General features: G+C 34.3%; 1 protein-coding gene across 14 annotated transcripts in view; it reads right to left on the bottom strand.

Moving 5' to 3' along the window:
- The window catches only part of DLG1 (discs large MAGUK scaffold protein 1), a 253,340-nt gene that overhangs the window by 219,620 nt on the left and 12,591 nt on the right, over positions 1-21,129 (bottom strand). For all 14 annotated transcript variants that reach the window (XM_032869311.1, XM_032869310.1, XM_032869312.1 and 11 more), the window contains exon 4: positions 17,600-17,766. In XM_032869311.1, the coding sequence (XP_032725202.1) occupies positions 17,600-17,766 (167 nt within the window). The remainder of the gene's footprint in view (positions 1-17,599; positions 17,767-21,129) is intronic.

The following is a 21,129-nucleotide window of genomic DNA, read 5'->3' as shown; positions in this document are numbered from 1 at the left end:
TTAAAAAATCATCTAATCATTCTGACCTCAAACATCAATTTCACTTCCCTCTAAATCGTTTAGATGCTGCACTTTTTGAATCTATATATTAAAATGTCACCTGACATTTTATCTCAAATCACTATTAGTATCTATTCACATAATACACAATTTCCCCCATTTGTTATGTAGGTATATATCAGAATCTCTATAATATGGCCACTTTTATCAACATACTTTTTAATCTTTCAAAAAAGATTGTATATTATATCCAATACTTGATGATTTTTAAGGTCATACTCAGCCATGATTATTTAATCTGTGTTACATTCTACACTCATTGTATTTTCTATAAACATCCAAACTTGCATGAAGGACATTTCAAGCCTATGTGTTCTTCTTAAACTGTAATTTGTGTGCAAAATAATTTAGAAATTACCCTATAACATGAGCAACTTCAGAAGGTCTGAAATATAAGCATTTGGGGATGGCTACACTTCACCTAATATTCGGGCACATAAGATAATTAACAGTATTTTAGAATACTAACAGCTTTCTATATATAGGCAACTGTCAACCATGACAGAACAGAGAAAGGATCAACTCTCCTACCTTAAAACTAAAGAACAGAACATATAAGAAAAAAATATTTTTAGATATTGAACAAAGGCAGTGCAAAACAGTGATCCTTGTGAGAAGAAAACAAATGAGGTTGAGTCCCATAAATGCCTGAAAAAAGTCTCCAGGCTGCCGCAGAGGGAAGGGGAAAATAAACAAAGCCCAGCAATCTAAGGTAAGAAGAGAGATGAGAATTCAGGAAGGCTAAGGTGTCTAATATTCATAGGTAAGAGTACCAGGGAGAAGACAATTACACAGAGAGAGCTCAACAGATCCAGATAATTCTTCTCAAGTCTTCAGATTATTTCTGATCAGTCATACTTGTAAGGACACTTGGGGGAAGAACTGTATAAAGAAACAGGGAGAACAATCCCAAGAGTTCTCACAGGGCCAAAAACAATGGAAAAACTCCTAAGAGAGTCAGAAAAGTGTAGGTACACCTCATTTTATTGCACTTTGCTTTACAATGGATTTTGTTTGTTTGTTTTACAAATTGAAGGTCTCTGGCACCCCTGTGTGTCAACCAAGTCTACTGGCGCCATTTTCCCCAAAGCATTTGCTCACCTCATGATTCTGTGTCACATTTTGGTAATTCTAGCAATATTTCAAACTTTATTATTACACTTGTTAGGGTGATCTGTGATCAGTGATCTCTGGTGTCTGTATGGGGGCACCACAAACTGCACCCATATAAGACAGCAAACAATAAATGTTGTGTGTGTTCTGACTACTCCACTGACCAGTTATTTCCCCCATCTCTCATCCTCGTCTTGGGCCTCCCTACTTCCTGAGACACAACAATATTGAAATTAAGCCAATTAATAACCCCATAATGGCCTCTAAACATTCAAATAAAAGGAAGAATCACACATCTCTCACTTTAAATCAAAACTATAAATGATTAAGCTTAGTGAGGGAGGCATGCCAAAAGCCAAGACAGACTGAAAGCTAGACCTCCTGTGCCAAACAGCGAAGTCATGAATGCAAGGAAAAGTTCCCAAAGAAAATTAAAAGTTGCACTCCAATGAATGCATGAATGATAAAAGCAAAAGAGCCTTACTGCCGCATGGAGAAAGTTCTCATGGTCTGGATATAGGAGAAAACTAGATACAACATTCCTTTAAGCCAAAACCTAATCCAGAGTAAAACCCTAACTCTCTTCAGTTCTGTGAAGGCTGGGAGGTTAGGAAGCTGCAGAGGAAGTCTAAAACTAGCAGAGGCTGATTTATGAGGTTTAAGGAAAGCAGATGTCTGCATAACATAAAAGAGCAAGGTGAAGCAGCAAATACGGATATAGAAGCTGCAGCAAGTTATCCAGATCTAACTAAGGTAATTCATGAAGGTGGCCACACTAAAAGACAGATGTTTGATGTAAATGACAGCCTTCTATTGGAAGAAGATGCCATTTAGGACTTTTCATAGTTATAGGAAAGGTCTGAGTTGAAAGCTTCAAAGGACAGGCTGATTGTCTTGTTAGGGGCAAATGTATCTGGTGACTTGAAGTTGAAGCTAAAGCTTATTTGCCATTCTGAAAATCCTAGGGCACTTAAGAATTATACTAAATCTACTCTGCCTGTGCTCTATAAATGGAATAACAAACCCTGGATGACAGCATATCTTTTTACAACATGGTTTACTGCATATTTTAAATCTACTGTTGAGAGCTACTGCTCAGAAAAAAAAAGATTCCTTTTAAAATATTACTGTTCACTGACACCCAAGAGTTCTGATGTAAATGTATCATGAGAATAATGTTCTTTTCATACCTGCTAACACAACATCCACTCTGTAGCCCATGAATCCAAGGAGTAATCTCAACTTTCAAGTCTTAAGAAATGTATTTTGTAAGGCTATAGGTGCCATGGAATAGTAACTCCTCTAGTGGTTCTGAGCGAAGTAAACTGAAAACTTTCTGGAAAGGATTCACCATTCTAGATGCCATTAAGAAAATCTGTGGCATGAGAAAAACACTCTTCATGGAAAGAGTTCAAAATATGAACATTAAGAGGAATTTGGAAGAAATTGATTCCAACCTTTATGGATGACTTTGAGGGGTTCAAGGCTCCAGTGAAGGAAATAATTGGAGATGTGGTGGAAATAGCAAGAGAACTAGAATTACAAGTGAACCCTGCAGATGTGACTGAACTGCTACCTTACAACAAAACTTCAACAGATGAAAAGTTGCTGCTAAAATGTAACACATAGGGAAAAGACTAAAAAAAGAGGTTCTTTATCCTTGCTACCTCAATAAATTACTAATGAGTATGCAACATTTTAATACAACTAAAGATTATTTTTTTTCAAGATTTTATTATCTTTCTGACCTTGTCAGAGAGAGAGAGACAGCGCACATGCATGCACACAGGCAGGGGGAGCAGCAGGCAGAGGGAGAAGCAGGATCCCTGCCAAGCAAGGAGCCTGATGCAGGACTCCATGCGAGGATCCTGGGATCATGATCTGAGCCGAAGGTAGACACTCAACTGACTGAGCCACCCAGGCATACCATAAAGGTTCTTTATTTTTTTAAATCTAACATTTATTGATACTTACTATGTGTGTCAGACTCTGATCTAAGTTTTGCATAAGTTATCCCATTTCATACTACAAGAAACATATGAGGTGAGCTCTGTTATCATCTCTACTTTGCAGATGATGAAGCTAAAGAAGCAAAATTAAGCAATTTGCTCTACATTATATAATGTAGTACAATATTTCTAAATATACAGATTTGGAAAACCAAGTTACAGAATGATATGTATATATCTCTCATTTTCAATATGCATGTCTGAGCTAAATAATACATTAATTAACATATAGGATTAGTTGAACAAAAATATATCAAATGCTTAAAAAAGAGATTATCTCAGAGAAAAAAATGTTTTAAAAAGACTTTCAATAACCTTTCTGTATATATATATTTTTTTAAGATATGCCAGAATTATTTTGTAATCACAGATTTTTTTTTTTTAAGGTAAATAACTGAAAATGAGAGAGCAGTAACTTTGGAAAAGGAGTGCCAGAAGCCAGGTTACAGTGTATTAAGAATGAGAAGGAAAGAAAGAAAAAAGGTAAATTACTTTTTCAAGAAGAGAAGGTAAGCTATCAGGTCCTACTAAGAAGCACCTTTTTGTTTTTATTTTAGGAGAATATCTGAATATATTTAGAGGATAAAGACAGGTACAAAGGCCTGAGAAAGAGAAAGAAGCTACAGATATTAAATGAGAATAGAGAATGAGATTCCAAAGAGAAAGGGATCAAGAGCAAAAGAAGCTATTAGTGCTAATTATCTGACAAGGTGACTGTCCATAATTGAAAACATACTTCTATTAAGTTAGGAATTTTTACAATAAGCACGTATCACTTTGCCAGTTCAAAAAGGGGGTGGGCAGGGTTTAAGAGCACATGAGGAGATATCACTGTTCTAATACTGAAAATAGTAACAGATGCCAATATGGAACAATCAAAATTACCTAAATTAGCTATTAGAAACATCATATAATCATACTCATAATTCAAGACATATTGGGATGCCTTCTTGCAGCATATAAATTTATAACCACTGTGGCACACCTAAACTTTAACAAAGACTTATTTTCTCAGTAACTGGATAACATTTTGCCAAGCTTTCTCCTAGATTAACAGTGTGACATAATATGGCAGTTGTTTCACTTCCTTCACAGCATTTCTTTATACTTTGTTTCCATTTCAAAGTTACTGACTTGGGGGTATATCCTTCAGTTCTTGTACTTGCAAGTATCATTTAAATGCTGGGATAAGACTGTCCTAAGATATAAACATGAAAATATAATGTAATAGTGAATGTAAAATAACAGCAGAGTGGTCATCGAAATCACCTGCAGATATATCATGTACAATTCACTCAGTATACCTACTAATTTTTTCATTACAAGGGCTCTGCACAGGGGTTGTGCATTATTTCAAATTTAGTGCTTTTTATTTACTATTTCATAACATATTGCTTAAAAATTGGAATGAGAGAACACTAAATTTGGTGGTGGGTAGAGTGATGGAGAGGTCAAACTAGTGTCTTTGTGTCATATTATCTCTGAGAGAGAGAGACGTCTGCTAGAAAAATAGAACGTCAAGGAGAAGAACCTTGAGTTCTTCTGATAAACAGGAAAAGGCACCAACCACCAATACATGATTGCCAATTATTTCAAAGGCAGGAATTCAAAATTGTGACAGTTCATAAAGCTGTATTATAAAATTTTGTCAGCTCTCTTCCAAAGTCCATAGTAAGAACCAAAGTGGAGGTCTGCTTCAGGGATACAGAATTATAGGATAGGTAGTGCCAAAGACTAAAAAGGTACTGAATTTGAATATGAACTGATAATAGCACTGTATAAATAATGGCATTATATTAATTTTAAATATCCTGTCATAATTGTATACTAGGCACTTTTAGATATATTCATAAAAAAATAAAAATTTTTTATAACAATATCCTTGTTCATAGGAGATACATGAAGTACTTAAGGGTAAAAGATTCACAATGCCTGCAATTTGCTCTCAAATGGGTCAGCAAAAATAAAAGCTTGTTTGCGTACAGAAACAAGAAAATGTGACAATACGGCAGTTTATCTTACTATTCTTTCAATTTTTCCAAAGACAGAAATTTTTTTCAAAATACTAAATTTTGGGGGGGCGCCTGGGTGGCTCCATTCGTTAAGCGTCTGCCTTCGGCTCGAGCCCTCCATCAAGCTCCCTACTCAGCGGGAAGCCTGCTTTCCCTGTCCCAATCCCCTGCTTGTGCTCCTGCTCTTGCTGTCTCTGTCAAATAAATAAAATCTTCAAAAGAAAAATTATAAAAAACAAAAAACGAACAAAAAAAACCCCTAATTTTTTTAAAAAGAGACTGAAATAGAGCCCAAATAACAGTAAAATATTAAGTCCCATAAGAAAAGTACAAAGTGCTACAGGTATTCAGAAGAGATTAGTTTTAGCTAAAAGATGGGTTGATGACCTTACATGGAAGATTTCTGAGCTGGCCATGCAAGATGGAGTTAAGATAATGGACATTCCAGTTGAAAGGAATGGCATAAAGAAGGACCTGGAAACAGAGAATTTCAGGAAAAACAAATACTCTACTTCAACCCAAAAGTAAATCTATAAAAGGTAGTGCTGGTAGTGTTTGTGTAACTTTAAATGTTTTTACCAAGAAATAGAGGAGTTGAGCAATTAGTTATTTCCTTTAAAAAAGGAATAAAGCAAATGAGATAACTATTTAAAACTTTTCTTTTTCATTCTTTCTGAAAACAAACCAAAACGGCAGTTTACTCTAACATAGAAATTATCAGTCTATGGACAGCATTTTTTTTTTTAAAGCTTTTAGTTATTTATTTGAGAGAGCACACAGATGAGTAGGAACAAAGGGAGAGGGACAAGCAGACTCCCCATTGAGCAGGGAGCCCTACATGGGGCTCAATCCCAGGACCTTGGGATCATGACCTGAGCCAAAGGTAGTTTAACTGACTGAGCCACCCAGGCACCCTGAACAGTATTTAGTAATTCTATCTTTTGGTGAAAAATAAGGCAGTGAAAAGTGAATATATATTGCCCATTCGTGATGTAAACTAACAACTAAAAACCTTAACAATTACTGAAAACTTTAATTGGAATTTATCTATACCTGCTCAGAACTTGATGAGATTTAAAAACATTACTGTAAACTAATGACCGAGCTCTCAACACTGAAGTAGTTTTCGTTAAGAAAAATGAAAGAGTGGTAAATGATTAAAAATAAAATAGTTCTTGCTTTCTGGGTATTTTTTTTTAAAGATTTTATTTATTTATTTGACAGAGAGAGAGAGAAAGAGAGAGCGATCACAAGTAGGCAGAGAGAGGGGGGGGAAGCAGGCTCCCCGCCAAGCAGAGAGGCCGATGTGGGGCTTGATCCCAGAATCCTGAGATCATGATCTGAGCCAAAGGCAGAGGCTTTCACCCACTGAGCCACCCAGGTGCCCCTGGGTATTTTTAAAGCAAAAACTTTAAAAGCTAAATTTAAAAAAAAAATCCCACCTTATTTCAGAAAAGAGATTAAAATAAATATTTTTAAATCAGTCTAATGTCTATTATCAGAAAAAGATCTTAGAATAAAATGCTCAAGTTTTCTTAATGGCTCAAATACAATTAAATAACTGGCTCCAGGTTCAACTTCAGCAGTTGGTAATTAAAGAAATAGGTCAAATGCCTATCAAAAAAGAACAGTATCTAGAAGAATACCAGGCAGCAATCAATAAGAATGTGACAAATGTGGCTAGATATAAAAAGCCAGTTAAAGCATTATTAAGACATGCTGAAACACAAAGCTGCAAAAGCACAAGCTAAGAAGTATTAGTACGATTATTTTTAAAATTAATAATAAATATATGGAAAGAAAAATATGGCAGAATTTATTATACACCAAACCATTTTCAGCAGCCTCTGGTACACAGAGGATTTCATTTTCTTATGTCAAATATTTCTGCAAATATTTTTAAACAAACTATCTTGTTATATTTCTATCTCTATTCTAACTAGTTCTTTTCTTTCCTTATTTTAAGTTTATTATGATATTTTCATTTGCCTAGGTAACAAGTCCAATTCCCAAGAAAGTTATTAAATAAAGATAGAAACACCTGCCTTGAAACCTGAACTTCTGAGTTCTAATCTCTTTTTCTATATGGTAACAATGTAAGTTTGGGCATTCACAACATTTCTGAACAACAGTTCGCTGAATTCTAAAGTGAGTATTAGCTCCAAATATTTAAGAACAAACCCTGGTTGTCTCATATACAATAGGATAAGAATCCATGCTCCTATGGCATTTCAAAATATTATCATGTCTGTGAATGTGCCTTTTTAAAATTATGCAATTTGAAAATAAGGTTATTATTATTATTACCCATTCTTATGAAATACATGAGAGTCTTTCAAAGAAAGGAAGAAAGAATATATTAAATAGTTTTAAACTATTAATACCATAATATGTTTAGAACAGGAGTATTTCTCAAATTTAATTTCACCAGTTCTGTGGCAAAAGGCTATAGTTAGAAGACTGTCATCTGCCTCTATATTTGCTTATCTCTCAAAGATAATGTCTCAAAAGGAAAGGCAATCTCGTGAAACACAGAAACAGAAGCCATTATGCTGGCTGATTCTAGTTCTGAGACAGTGAAAGCTCAAAATGAACTTGGGAAAACTGTGCCAGAAAGCAAGGACATGCTCAAAAACTCAGGCAGTCATGTCAAAAGGACCCAGACCCTTCAAGGGATTCCCCAAATGTGGAGTAATTTGAGTAACCTATAAACACTGAATAAATAAAAATCTCCCAGTCACTAAATTAGTGATAATTTTTTAAAAGGCGAGAGCAACAGAGCACTCAACTAGTTGGTTAGGTGTCTGAATTTGGCTCAGGTCATGATTTCAGGATCCTGGGACTGGGCTGCGTTGCACTCCTCACACTGTGGGGAGTCTGCTTCTCCCTCTCTCCCTCTGCCCCACCCTCCACTCATGTACTCTCTCAAATAAATAAGTAAAATCTTAAAAAAAAAAAAAAAAAAAAAAAAAGAGCAACAAAAAAGGGAAAAACTTAATACCCAATTTTGAAAGGGAATATTGCACAAACTTTTACTCTATATACTAGCATTAAAAGAAAATACAAGCTTTACCCTGCCCATCTTTTCTTTCCTTTTTTAAATGACATTTACTTTTTGAAGAGACCACATCAGCTGTCTTACAGAATACCACATATTCTATATTTATTGAATTTGTCTCCTCACACTAAGTCATTCCACAAAGTCCTGTATTTCCAGTAACAGGAAGTTAGACGTAAAGGATGATTAGACTCATTTTTGGTAGGTAAACTTCATAATGATATATTGAATTTCATACTGTATCCCACCAGGAAGTGCACACCATTTCATTGTAGAGGTATGTTTTTTCTTTGTAATTATTAAGCAGCTATAGGTAGGCACTTCAGCAACTTGTATTGAGTAAATTTTTACCTGACTCATTAATAATCTTTCCCTGAATCACTTATTTCATTAGGTTTCAAAATATTGATTCCCCACACCCAATTTTATCATCTCATTTGTATTTATTAGCTGTTATTCTTCTGTAAAATACTTTTCCCTGGAAAAGGAAAAGGAACCTTTACAAGGGCAGGGTAAAAAGCTTATTTATCTGGGGACAGTAGTAAAAATGAATTGAAGAGAAAATAAAATATTATTAATTTTGTTAGTAGTAATAACAGTACTAGGGTTATTTACATAGAAGAATGTTTAACTTTTTTTTTTTTTAATTTATTTGAAAGAGAGATTGAGACAGAGCACATGAGCAGGGGGAGAGGCAGAGGAAAAAAGCAAACTCCCCGCTGAGCAGGGAGCCCGAAGAGGTGCTTGATCCTGGGACTCGGGGATCATGACCTGAGCTGAAGGCAGATGTCAACTAAATGAGCCACCCAGACATCAGGACGTTTGACTCTTCTTACTCATTGGAAACGTATACTGAAGTTTTCATAGTTTAAGTGCTTGATGTCTGCAACTAATTTTCACATAATGTACCAAAAATACACATACACAAAGAAAGCAAATATGACAAAATGTTAGTAATTGTTGACTCTACGGATATTCAGAGGTTTGCTATACTATATGGACATTGTATTATTTCCTTGATTTTATTGGAGTTGGAAGATTTTTATGATAAAGCTAGAAAAAAATATAGCCTCCTTTAGCCTATTACGTAATTACAGTATGAAAGAACCAAAATTCTCACTTCATTTGGTAAGTATTTACTGAATAGCTACTACATACAAGTACTACATATATTTTAGTAAAGACAAGTCTCTAGCCTGAAGGACAGTCTACTAGAGACCAAAATAACACAAAATCTGTAATTTCACAGCATTTAATTACAATACTGATGAGTATTATCAAGCAGAAGCAGAAAGTGCTATAACGGAGGCTCTGATAATCTGAGAGGTAAAGAAAGGCTTCTACCAGGAAGTGACCACATAGTTATCCTTAATTCTCTTGTAGTGATCTCTATCTTACTCTCACAACCCATTTCCAATCTGTCCCAAATCCTTGTGTTCTACTTTAAAATATCCATAATTCAGCCACTTAGCACCTCCATTATCACCACTCTGGTTCACGCCTACATGCATCCTTAACTGGATCACTGAGACAGACTCCTTAATAGGTCTCCTGCTTCTACTCTTACCACAAACTATTTTCAACAAAACAGCCCAAGTGATCCTTTTAAAGATTAGGTTAAATGTCATTCCTCCAGTCCAAAACCCTGAAGAAGCTTTACATGATCTGCTTCTGTCTTACCCTCTGACCTCATCTCCCACTACTCATTCCCTTACTTACAACCTTCTAAACATACTGGCCATCTTGCTATTTCTCAAACAATCCAGCCTTACGCCTTATAATCTTTGCACTGATTATTTCCCCAAATAGCTGCATCAACTTCCAACTCTCTGTACAAATACCATGTTCTTCAATCAGGCCTACCATGAATAACCCTAGTAAAAACTGTGAAGTGTACGGGAATGTACTTTGTAAAATTGCAAAGGAATCTGACATTCCTGATACCCTCACTCAGCTCTCTTCTTTTTCCCTTCCATATCACTTATCACCTTCTAACACACTAAATAATTTATTGTTTATTACCAGCATGGCCACTAGAATGTATGCTCCATGAGGACAAGGATCTTTGCCTTTATTCAAGCACATTGTTCAGTGTGTGATACATACCAGATGCTCAATTATTTGTTGGAAGAACTGATATTTAAAATAAAATGCTAAAAATAAGCAAGAGTTGGCAAGAAAGAACTTCCTATGCAGAGGAATTACGTGGGGACCCTGAACGAAGAGGAACCAGTAGCCAAAGAATGAAAGAGTTTTACAAGAGTGGAAAAACAGGCAGTGGTCAAATAATTAGGATTTCTGAGTCTCATTAGAGATCTCCCACTTCATTCTGAGAGGAACAGAAAGCCAATGAAGGGTAATGAAATAATATGCATTTTATAAAAACAATCTTGGAGGCAAAGTGGTCATAAATGGAAAAGGTGCAAATGTGAATGCAGATAGGCCAAGGAGACCATTACAATAATCTAGGCAAAAAATGAGGGTGGTTTAGACTAAAATGCAAGAATGGAGATGCACTGAAATGCTGATTCATGTGAAATTTTACAAACTGCAGTATGGATTACAGATGTAAATGTGGAAAGTAAAAAAAAAGTTTTTAACAAATAATAAAGTAGGATAACTTTATGACTTTGAAGCTGAAAAACATTTCAGTAGGCATAAAGAGCATTAACCATTAACCATATATTAGATTTAAGAAATAATGAAAAGGTATCATTAGTAAAAGCATGCCTCAGAGTGGGAGAAAATGTGTATTATACATATATCCAACAAAGGAGTCATATCCAGATAGAGATCTCCTACAGATCAATAAGATGAAAAACAATGGGGGGATGAGAAACTTAGACACTTCACAAAAGATAGCAAAATGAATAATAAACATATGAAAAGGTGTTAACTATTAACCTTGTTAAGATAAGGAAAATGCAAATACAACAATATGAAGTACCATCGCACATCTACTGAAATAGTTTAAATTATTAATAAAAAGACTGACAATAACAAGCAATGGTAAACTTGTAAAGCAACCGAAACTTGCATGTATTGGTTGTAATTATAAAAATCAGGCATAACCATTTTGCCAAACTGCTGTTATTATGTTCCAAAATTAAACATAAGCATGTAATTTTCACAACTGGGTATATAAACAACAGAAACACATACACAGGTGCACCAAAAAATATACACACGGTTCTACCATAACATTTTGAAAAAGCAAATTTGTTCCAATACGATTGACGTATTAGGGAACAATGGTAGCTAACACAAATTTCATGTTTGCTTAAGTCCAATCTTGTCCATGCGAAACACTAGGTGAGAACAGAAAATTGCACTCAGATGAAACAAACCATAGAGAAATACACAAAAACACACATTTCAGACCTTAGTTTATTGAATGTTAGGATTCATAGTCACCCACACCTGTTAATAACCCTATATCCAATTTCAGATAAATTCCTGGGCCAGCACTGGGCAATAACTCACAAGCTGAATCTTAACACACACTCCTGTGTGTTTAGAAACTGTGCTGCCATTTTTATCAAGATACTATCTTTTTTAATATGTCACTCACCAAGTTTTGAGCTTTGAGTCTCTAACTCCATTTTCCACATAAGCCCTGTAGTTTTTATTGCACAATTTTGCATTTTGATTTTTAAGAACATATTATGTTGTGCTATGGCAGAACTTTCTATAAAATAATGTTCAAAGCAGCACTAACCCAAAACTGAAAACAACACAAACAGCCATCACCAGAAAGGATAAATATACTGCAGTATATCTACAATGGAATATTATACAGCACAGAGAAGAAAAAAACTTCCACTCTTGGAGGAAATTCTCAAATATAAGAAAAAAGTTAGACGTAAGAGAGTACATACTATACGAATCTGTTAAAATATAGTTTTAGGAGAGGCAAAACTCATCCATGGTGTTAGAAATCAGGATGGTTCTTTGAAGAACAGGATACAGGTAGTGAGTAGGAAAGGTACAAGGAAGATTTCTTTTGTAAAATGAGACATAATGTACATACCAGAAAATTTACCAAATTTTAAAACATACAATTCACTGGTGTTCAGTATATTCAGAGTTGTACAACCACCATCACTATCTAATTCCAGAACCCATTAGCAGTCATTCCATTTTCTTTTTCTTGACTGGGTATATCCACAATGCAGTAAGTAATTCATCAAGCTATACATTTACGATTTGCGTAGTTTTATGTCATAAATACTACCCAGTGCTTCAATAATTTAAGTCAATGTTCAGATTCAACCGGGTGGACTGAATACATGCTTTTAACTCTACTATCTCCTAAAATTTTACTTAAATTAAAGCAGATAGAATTTTTTAAAGCACTAAATCAAAAGGTCAAAGAGAAGGGAAAAGAATCTATATTCCCTACTCAGAGAATTTCCTTCCCCTGAAGATGAACTCAGAAGTGCTGAAACATGGAGCTTGGAGATAGCAGAGATAAATGAAAATGAGGACATTACTGAAAAGACTAAGTGTGTATTCTTCTAAACATACCTGACAATATTTTTTTTCTTTTTACAGTCATACTATACCTCCTGATATGTAATCACTTAATAACATAGAGAGGATATAGAATCTGTATTTTTATGCCTGCTTTTTCATATTGCATTAAGTGGCTGTACCATAATGTGTTTATCCAATGTCCTTTTTTATATAATTTTTTATAGTAATCTCTACACCCAATGTGGGGCTTGAACTCACCACCTCAAGATCAAGAGCTGGCTACTCTACTGAGCCAGCCGGGCTCCCTTAACCAGTTTCTTACTGATAATAATTTAGATGGTTTCCCTGTTGATTTTTATGAATATTACAAGTAATACTGGAACGAACATGTGTATATATATAGCTAAATATATATTAATTTGTGTAATTATATCTGGAACATATAGCTAGATCAAAGGATAAGAATATATACTGTTGTCTTGCAGAAAGGTTGCACCACTGTACCTCCTACCAACAGTATAAGAGTTTGTTTCCTCACATTTAATTAATCTTTGACAAGATTAGTTAAATTAGTTAAAAATACTCCCCTTGTCAATATGATATGCATGCTTTTGAAGTGAGGTTAAGCATCTCTTCAAAGGCTTACTTGGTCCATTGGTAATTCTTTTTCTCTAAACCGCCCATTCACTTCCTTTGGTCACTTTTCCATTGAATGTTAATGTTTTTCTTACTGTTCTGTAAAGAGGTTTTTTTGAGTTGGGGGGGGGAATTAGTCCCTTTTTATAAATGTAACAAATTCGCCCATTTCTCAATTGTTTAATGTACCTTTTCAAGATATAATTCTCTAACTAAACTTCAAATAATCAAACTTTGTGATGATCACAAAGAAATTCCACCAAGTCAGCATTCTTTTTTTTTTTTTTTCCCTTCCATTTTACTAAGTGGAGCCACACAGGTTTGAACTCATGACCACAAGATTGAGACCTGAGCTGAGATCAAGAGTCAGACACTTAACTGACTGAGCTACTCAGGTGCCCCCAAACTCAGCATTCTTAACCTTTTAATTCTTCTGGATTTTGATTGCTGTCATGCTTAGAAAAGCTTTTCCTACCCAAAAATCATTAAAATGGTCATTTTTATGGTTTCACGTCAAAAAAAAACAACAAGCCTTTGACTCTTTGGTGTGCTTGCAATGTACTATCAAAAACAGAACTGCCACAGACTGAATGTGTCCTCCCCAAAATTCACATGTTGAAATGCTAAACTCCAATGTGATGGTATTAGGAAATGGGGACTTTGGGAGGTCATTGGGCCGTAAGGGAGGCTTTGTGAATGGGATTAGTGTCCTTATGAAAGTGTCCTTACAAAAGAGACCATGGTGAGCTCCCTCACCCTTCCTCAACATGAGCACACTGAGAAAAGGGCCAACTAGGAACTAGGAAAGTATATCTACCTGTGACCTGATCTTGGACTGCCGAGCTTCCACACTGTGAGAAATAAATTTGCGTTGTTTATAGGCTACCCAATCTGTGATACTCTGTTACAGGAGCCCAAAAGGACTAAAATAGGATACTGCATCCTTTTCTGTTGGAATTTCTCATTAAATCAGGCAATTTCTCCTACTCTTGCCTCTTGGTTCCTTTTAAATACTCTTCCTTACCATCTCTAAAATTCACTCTTATTTTAGGATAGATTTGTTTCCGTAAAAATGACATGTGTTCATTATTTTTTTAAAGTAACAGAGAAAAGTACTAAAAATAAAAAAGTCCCCATCACCCAGAAACAATCATTAATATTATGCAAACATTATTCCAAACAATATACTAGGTATATGTTCAAAGTAGAAGACAGATATACCAAACACAAAAAAGTTCTAAGAAAATGGGATACTGCCATGTCACTGCAAAAATAAATGGCATTAATTTTCATTTTACTACATCAGAAGAAATATAGGAAATGAAGTTACAAGGGCACAAATTAACTGACAAATGAAGATCTGGCAAGTTAGATCAGTTAATAACAAAACGAGGACAAAACAAAAAGGACAAGAAAGAAAAGTGAACAAATGTTTTACAAGACAAAGATTTTCACTTTAAGAAAGTAAGAGAAGCATGCCCTGGAAATTGTTCTATCTCAAATACTTCTTTTGCAAAAAAAAAACCCTCTTTATGATAATCCTAAACATGAAGTAAAAGAGACAGTAAGATTGTGTTGCAGACAACTTTGTCACAAAAACATTACCTTTCTTTCTACTACCTACCTACCTACCTATTTTAAGGTGGGGGAGGGGAGAGAAGGGGAGGGAGAGAGAATCTTTAGCATGCTCCACACCCAGTGCAGGGTCCAACTAGGGGCTGGATTTCACAACTCTGCGATCATGACCTGAACTAAAATCAAGAGCAGACCCTTAACCAACTGAGCCACCCAGGTGCCCACATTACCTTACTTTTTATCCAAGAATTAATGCACAAGTACAATAATAACCTAAAATTTGTATGAGATAAAATATTTTCATGATTTTCATATTATTTTTTAAGTTATAGTCAAATAAAAACTTCCTCTGCATTTGTTTAAATTTGGGTCAGTGGACTCTCTTCAACTACAAAACTTTAAATAAGGTGAATTAAATGTTCGAAGTCTCTTTTCAGTCCTAAACATTATCCTCCAAGTGTCTAAAGCGATCGAGTCAAATGCCTCTTAGCCAAGTTTTCTGTCCAAATTAAGCATACATAAATGGGGAACAGGGGAATATACTTTCCTTCTACTCTCAAAAAAAGTAGAAATGAAACCTATAAACATTACAGGGTTTTTTTTGTTTGTTTGTTTTTTAAGACCTTAGGACTGTCATCCATCAGTGTGTTTCAAAACTATTTACATTTTCAGGCAAGCATCTATCAGGGTATTCTGTTCTCTCTACAAAACAGTACTTCTTTTGAACTAAACTTAGCTCACTATCGATTTGACACACACAGATCTTCCCTTTTTTAAAAAAATCTGGTACTTGATGGACACATCTCCATGATCCCATTACGAAGTTTAAACGTGAATGGGTATAAATTTCAAGCACACTAGAGCATTTTCATGTGCCATGCCCTAAGCAACATTTTAATCATAATCCCTTCTCATCCATTTTCCTAATTAGACCTCCCATTTACAGTCTGAAAATTCTTATTCTATTTTCCTTTAACATGTCCATAATACACCCTTTAGGAAATGCAGAAACCAGTACTGCACAGGGCCTTTCTAAATACCAGTGCCTCACTTTACGCAAGTTGAAATCTTCTGATACTCTTCTTTTTTTTCCCTTAAGATTTTATTTTTAAGTAATCTCTACACCCAACATAGGGTTCTACCTCACAACCCTGAGATCAAGAGTCACACGCTCCACTGGGCCAGCCAGGCACCCCTGAAATTTTCTAATACTACTCATGATGGAATTCAACGCCTTCCTGATCTTTCTGACTAAACTCTATATAGAAATTAACTTCCACTGTGCAGTATTATCCACTTATTTAACCTTAATGAACATTTACTTTTATTGGCTACATTGAGCCAGCCATTATCTAAACAATCTCCTATAAAAATAGGCAAATCAACTATAAGAACTCTATGCTTTATACTCATACTTGAACATAATCAATGAGACAATAGAAAACAATAGTTAAGTAATTAAATAAGAAACTCAATTCTCTTAAAATTTAACATGTCTCCTCAAATGCAAAATTTTTAAGCTAGGAAAATAAATGTGAAATAAAAACTGTACTAATAGTTAACATTAAAAAAATCTATTTGGAATTGATCATAAGTGCAAATGATTTATCAACAAAAGGGAATGAAAATGGAAATGATCCAAGAGTGATAAAAAAGAGATTAAAAAAAAAAAAGATACAGAAACAATAAACATACAAGTGCAGAACAGGATCAGTAAAGAGAACTGTGATCTGTTACAAGGTATGAAATCTAAGGGTAGACTTGCCCAAACTAGCTAAATAAGCTGGGTCAAGTCATTCCTTTTCTTTTGGATCTCAATTTCCAAATCCTTAAAATGAAAAAGAGGGCTCAGATGTGCTGCCTGCTTTAAAATTTTACAGTTCTATGTGACATAATATAAAAAAAGAAAACTCAGAAACTGTCTGCTTCATTACCAAAGGGTTGTCTGGTTGCTGCCCACCACTACTTTTCCCTGATTTATTACTCACCAAACAGAGGCTGATTCAATTTTCCAAGCACTTCTCTAGTACAAACTAGAAGGGACTAGAATCAAATTCAGTCAGACAACCACATTCAAATGACTAATGTTTGTCAGATAGAAGCCTCATTACAAAATGCTTCATATATCTCTGTTCTATCTAACTTTACCAGCAACAGTACGTTACAACCAAAAATAGAACATTACTAAAACAGTTCTTAAAACTTGAAGAAATATAGTTTTAACTACAGAAAAATGCTGAAACCAATGCTAACCTTAAGATTTACTGATCTTTAGTGAATTGTATTAATGCAATCTTCAAGTCAAATAAACAGAATCACTGGAGTATATGTAGCAATTAATCGGCCCAGCACAATAAAACTATATTCTATTTCTCAAAACAAACAAAAAACCGGAGCAAAATCACCTTTTCAAAATACAATTTCACTAAGGTGTCTCATGCAAAGTGTTCTTTTAATAGTCTAAAGCCAAGTATTTCAGACCTCAAACCATTTACAACATGTTAAGAAAGGGGCACCAGAGATTCTGAGCTTTTCTCTTCAAAAATATTTGTAATCTCATGGTATTTCCACATAATATCCATTTTAATAAAGTGAAAAAACTTAGCAGCCCCAATAAATTGATTACTAAAAAACAGCTTCAGGAAAAAAATTTATCTTACCTCTACACTAGGGCTAAGGCTGCTTGGCAGTGTTTCTGAAGTCACAGTAGTGCTTGGAAGGCTGGAAATTTCCCAAGTATTCACAGGCTGTATTGGTTCAGATTGCTTTGAACGATCTACACATTTTGGATTATCCAGTAAGGTCACTTCATAAAATTCTTGAATATCTAGAAGTGAAGAAAAGGAAAAAAAAAAAAATCAAAGTATTTAGATTTTCTAATTAAACTATGCATTGCTGAAACAGCATTAACTCAAAAGCAAAATTTTGGTCTGGATTAGTAAAATAAGCCCAATCTTATAATGTACTTAAACAGTGAATATTTTCTCATTTTATTATGTCACAGTCACATCAGAACTTGCAGGGCATAGTGTAAAAAAAGTCACAGGCTTTTTACACTTCAAAGTCAGTGCCGAGTTCAAATCTCTATTCCATCACAAATTAGCTGCCTGTTTAGGCAAGTTACTTAACCTCTGATAACTTGCCTCTTTATCATGTGAATTGTCACAAGTACTGAGTGTAATACATATGAAGTGCACAATAGCACCTAACAGGCTCCTAACCAACAGCAGCTAATATCACTACTATGAATTTTGAAGATGTGAGTCATTACTGATATTTTATCTTTATACCACCAATATCTCCTCAATATAAATAAACCCCTCACATAGTTTTAACTGTCCTTCTAACCAACATGAACAAGAAAGTGAAATACTAAATTAAATATTTTATATTTTAGAAATAATCAAACATAACAAAACTAAAAAAATCCATAAATTTATTTAAAGTAGCACAGGACAATTTAAAAGATCAATTTACTTTGCTATCAACTGGAATTATATAAACTTAGCATATTAACACTGATTTTTCATGCCATTCAGAAAGCTCGGACAGTTACATAATGCTTAAGTTCACCACTCTCAGTTATTTATTCACCTAGTTGTTTATTTTGAGTTAGTTTTTTAAATGGGAGAAATTATTGTTTTAACAGCAAAGGTGGGAGAATATCCTGTACAGTATCATGCACAATTTCAAGTAACATTTAAACAGAATAATTTTTACTTATTTCTATGATGAAAAGATTAATATGTCCTTTAAAAAAGTCAGAAAATAGTAGACACAAAATAAGTCCCTTATAATAACCAGTAGAATTGTAAAACTTTCTAAGTAAAGAGCTCATAAAAACTAAATCAGCACAGTGAAGATAGTATCAACCCACTTTACAAGGTGTTAAGAATGTTACTAGAGAAAACTGCATATGAAAGTATTTTATAAACCATGAGTTAACTACAAAAAACTGTTCACATAACCATCATGAAAAAAATAATAAACTCAAATTAAGAGCATCAGCTACAGAGTGTTCTTACCAAAAATCGCTTAACCTGAACCTAAACCAAACCTTCAGAACCAACTTGTAGTTCACAGGAAATAAAGAGGCTAGAGAAACAAGTAAAATGACACCAAAAGAGCCAGGGGGAAAAAAACAGATTCACAAGGGGACATTCCATAAGACAAATGCCAGTTTCTTTACCAAGTCAATGTCATGAAAAGGAAGAGAAATTATTTGAGAGGAATTTTTTTTTAAATAAAGGAAATGAAAAAAACATAGCAATTAATTGCAATAAGTGAGGCTTGACTGGCAGGGAGGGGCAGGGGGATATAAAAGACATTGTGATAATTAGGGAAATTTAAATATGGACTATTTTCCGAAAATACTACAGATTTTTTTTTTAGAATATATATATATATATGAGAATATGTATACATTTCTGTGGCAGGACATATACTTCTACATATATAAGAAACACATATTTATTATACGCAGAGGATATATATTCGTAGATCTATAGAGAAGAAGTATCTTCTGCAAAAAAATAAAGATATCAGAGCTCCTAGTGTAATTATGCTCCCCAAAAGCGCTGAATATTGAGTAATTTGAGTAACTGGATGATTACCAATCTCAAGGTAAATAGCCCACATCACTACAAAAAAACTTCATTATATTTTCCATTATTGCAAGTCGAGTTTGAAATGTTAACCTTCTGTGACCTTTTATTCTACCCTTAACAGAAATACTGCTGTATTATCCTTCAATAACATCTCTAACAAATATCTCTATCAGTGCTGTCCAAAAGAACTTTCTACAGGAATGAAAATGTTCTATAGCTGCACTCTCCAATATGGTAGCCACTAGCTACACATGGCTATTAAGCACTAAAAATGTGACAAGTGTCACATTTTTGTGAGGAACTGATTTTATAATTTTATTTATGTATAATTAAATAGTCACAAACAGCTAGTAGTTATCATATAGGACAACAGAGATCTAGACTAGTATAATTTGGAGTAACATTTTACTATCTAGGAAGATCAAGGAATAAAATGCTCCCTTATGTGAATTTTTCAAAAGTCCACTCACATCTTGCTACTTACTGTCAACTGAAATGCCTCATCTCTTAAAAAGTCCTTTCTTATTTGCTGTACCTGAGCTCTTATGGACTGGAGAATCAAATATTCATATTATTTTAACTATATCAGGCTTAAGACAACATAAGCTGAGTAAACACTCATTAGAATGACTATTATCAACAAAACAGAAAACAACAGGCTTTGATGAAGATGTAGAGAAATTAAACCCCTGTCCACTTATTGGTAGGAATAGAAAATGATACAGTCATTGTGGAAAACAGCACAGTGATATCTCAAAATATAACAACATAAAATCACCTTTTGATCGAGCATGAGATTCTGGATATATGCCCAAAAGAAGTGAAAGCGGGGACTCAAACGGGTTATGTGTACATCAATGAGCACAGCAGCATTATTCCAGGTATCCAACAGGTGAAAACAACCCAAATATTCATCCACAGATGAATGGTTAAAAAACAAAACGTGGAACATACAAACAATGTAATACTACTCAACTTTTAAAAGGAACAAAATTCTGATACATTCTACAAAATGGATGGATGGATTTTGAAGACATTATGCTAAGTTTAGGGTAAGTCAGACACACAAGAAAATATTGTATAATTCCACTTATATGAGGTACTACAATAGTCAAATTCATAGAGGCAGAAAGAACAGTTGTTACTGGGGTAAGGAAAGAATGGATTAAGGAGGGACTGGGTGAGGAGGAAATGGAGAGTTATTTTCTAACGAGTACAGAGTTTCAGTCTGGGATGATGAAAAGTTTCAGGAGACAGAATGAGTGATGGTCACAAAATAATGTGAATGTACTTAATGCCTCTTAACTGTACACTTAAAAAAATGATAAACTTTGTTACATATATTTTATCACAATAAAAAAGTAAGCTGGATATGTCAGCTTATTATCATTTTCCTTTATTTATATTTTAAAGGAAAGTGATAATAAGCTCACATATCCAGCTTATAAATATACACATCCCTTTAATTTTGACCCATATCCCATCTTGACCAACATTCCACACATTTTATTTAACTTATCCACCACACTGCTTCATCTTTAGGGTATCTCGAAGACTATAAAGATCAGTAACATAGGAATACC

Source organism: Lontra canadensis, unplaced genomic scaffold (genome assembly GCF_010015895.1).
Source record: "Lontra canadensis isolate GAN:19392208 unplaced genomic scaffold, GSC_riverotter_1.0 scaffold38, whole genome shotgun sequence".
NCBI lineage: Eukaryota > Metazoa > Chordata > Mammalia > Carnivora > Mustelidae > Lontra > Lontra canadensis.
Note: the sequence above shows the minus strand (reverse complement) of the source record. Positions and strands in the feature narration are given on the sequence as shown.